Source organism: Malurus melanocephalus, unplaced genomic scaffold, assembly GCF_030028575.1.
Source record: "Malurus melanocephalus ecotype Western Australia unplaced genomic scaffold, MMel_1.1 scaffold_122, whole genome shotgun sequence".
Classification (NCBI taxonomy): domain Eukaryota; kingdom Metazoa; phylum Chordata; class Aves; order Passeriformes; family Maluridae; genus Malurus; species Malurus melanocephalus.
In genome coordinates, this window is record NW_026623354.1 from 1,747,338 (window position 1) to 1,748,517 (window position 1,180).

The following is a 1,180-nucleotide window of genomic DNA, read 5'->3' on the forward strand; positions in this document are numbered from 1 at the left end:
CGCAGCGCCGAGCCCAGCGCGCCGGTGGCACAGGGCGGCAGGAGGCCGGGCAGCCCCGGCGGGGACAGCAGCCGGCCTTGCTCCAGCAGCCGCAGGACGCTGCAGGTGGCGGCGGTCTCGGACACCACCGATCGCAGCTCCGAGTCTTTGCCCTGGTCCTTCTTCTGCTTGGTGCGCCGGTTCTGGAACCAGACCTTGACCTGCAGGCCGGGGAGAGAGGCAGGGTCAGCGGGGCGGGAGGAACGGCGCCCCCCGGCAGGTGYCCCGGGACCCCGGCGCGGCTCGGCGGGGCGGGGGGAGGCTGCGGGGGAGGGGGGCCCGCAGACACTCGGGAGCGGGGAGAGTTCCAAAACGCACAAAGCCACACTCACGGAGCACAACCCCCCACACCCTCTGTCTGTCGCCCGTTTCGGGGTCACCCCGAGGCCTTTAGCTCCGCATCTTTAACCAGACCTCTCACTTGGTCCTATTTTAGTGCAGGCCAGGAGTACTCTGGGAGACGGAGCCTTCTCCCCACCGCTTTATTCTAAGCCGGCTCAGCCGGAGCCCCGGGCACTCTGCGGTTCCCAGCAGCCGCTGCCCGCTCCCACTGCCCTTCCTGGGGGCAACAACAGCAATGAACTTCTTAACCAGTATCCCAACTTGGACTCTGTCTATCCCYCAACTCATTTTAAAGAATATTCAACTGAAAAAAAAAGGGATACTGGAAGTCACTCAAAAAATTACCAAACTAAACCAAAACCAAACAAAAACACAGCAAAACACACCCATGGCAGGTTCTGTAACATGCGAGTTATTGAACTTGTCATTCCTCTCCGGCAAGGAAAGAAAAAAGCTAATTAAAATGTCAGGGGAATTTGTTATATGATGTTTTGTGGAAATATGAAACCAGCTTTAAGAAGTTTGGAGTTTTTGGACGCTTCTTCGCGCTCTCGSACTGTTTTGTCCCTCCTGGGCGACCCAAGCCTTTCTGCCCTGGAGGGTGGAGGGGAACTTCTCCCCTTCGGACGTAGAAGGACTCAAAATACGGCCCAAACTTCAGCCCCGTCTCCGTATCTCTCACTCCCAGGAAATCTAAGGCCGAATCTCTCTAACCCAACAGAACCGGGAGGAAATTCCCGTCTCCCGCTGCGGGTTTGAGCGCCTGTGTCCCGCTTGCTGCGGGATGGGAGCGGCCCGG

General features: G+C 58.9%; 1 protein-coding gene across 1 annotated transcript in view; it reads right to left on the reverse strand.

Annotated features, from left to right (window-relative positions):
* VAX1 (ventral anterior homeobox 1) overlaps positions 1-1,180 on the reverse strand; it is a 5,025-nt gene that overhangs the window by 899 nt on the left and 2,946 nt on the right. Inside the window, exon 3 of the mRNA XM_057370308.1 lies at positions 4-200. Within this exon, the coding sequence (XP_057226291.1) occupies positions 4-200 (197 nt within the window). The remainder of the gene's footprint in view (positions 1-3; positions 201-1,180) is intronic.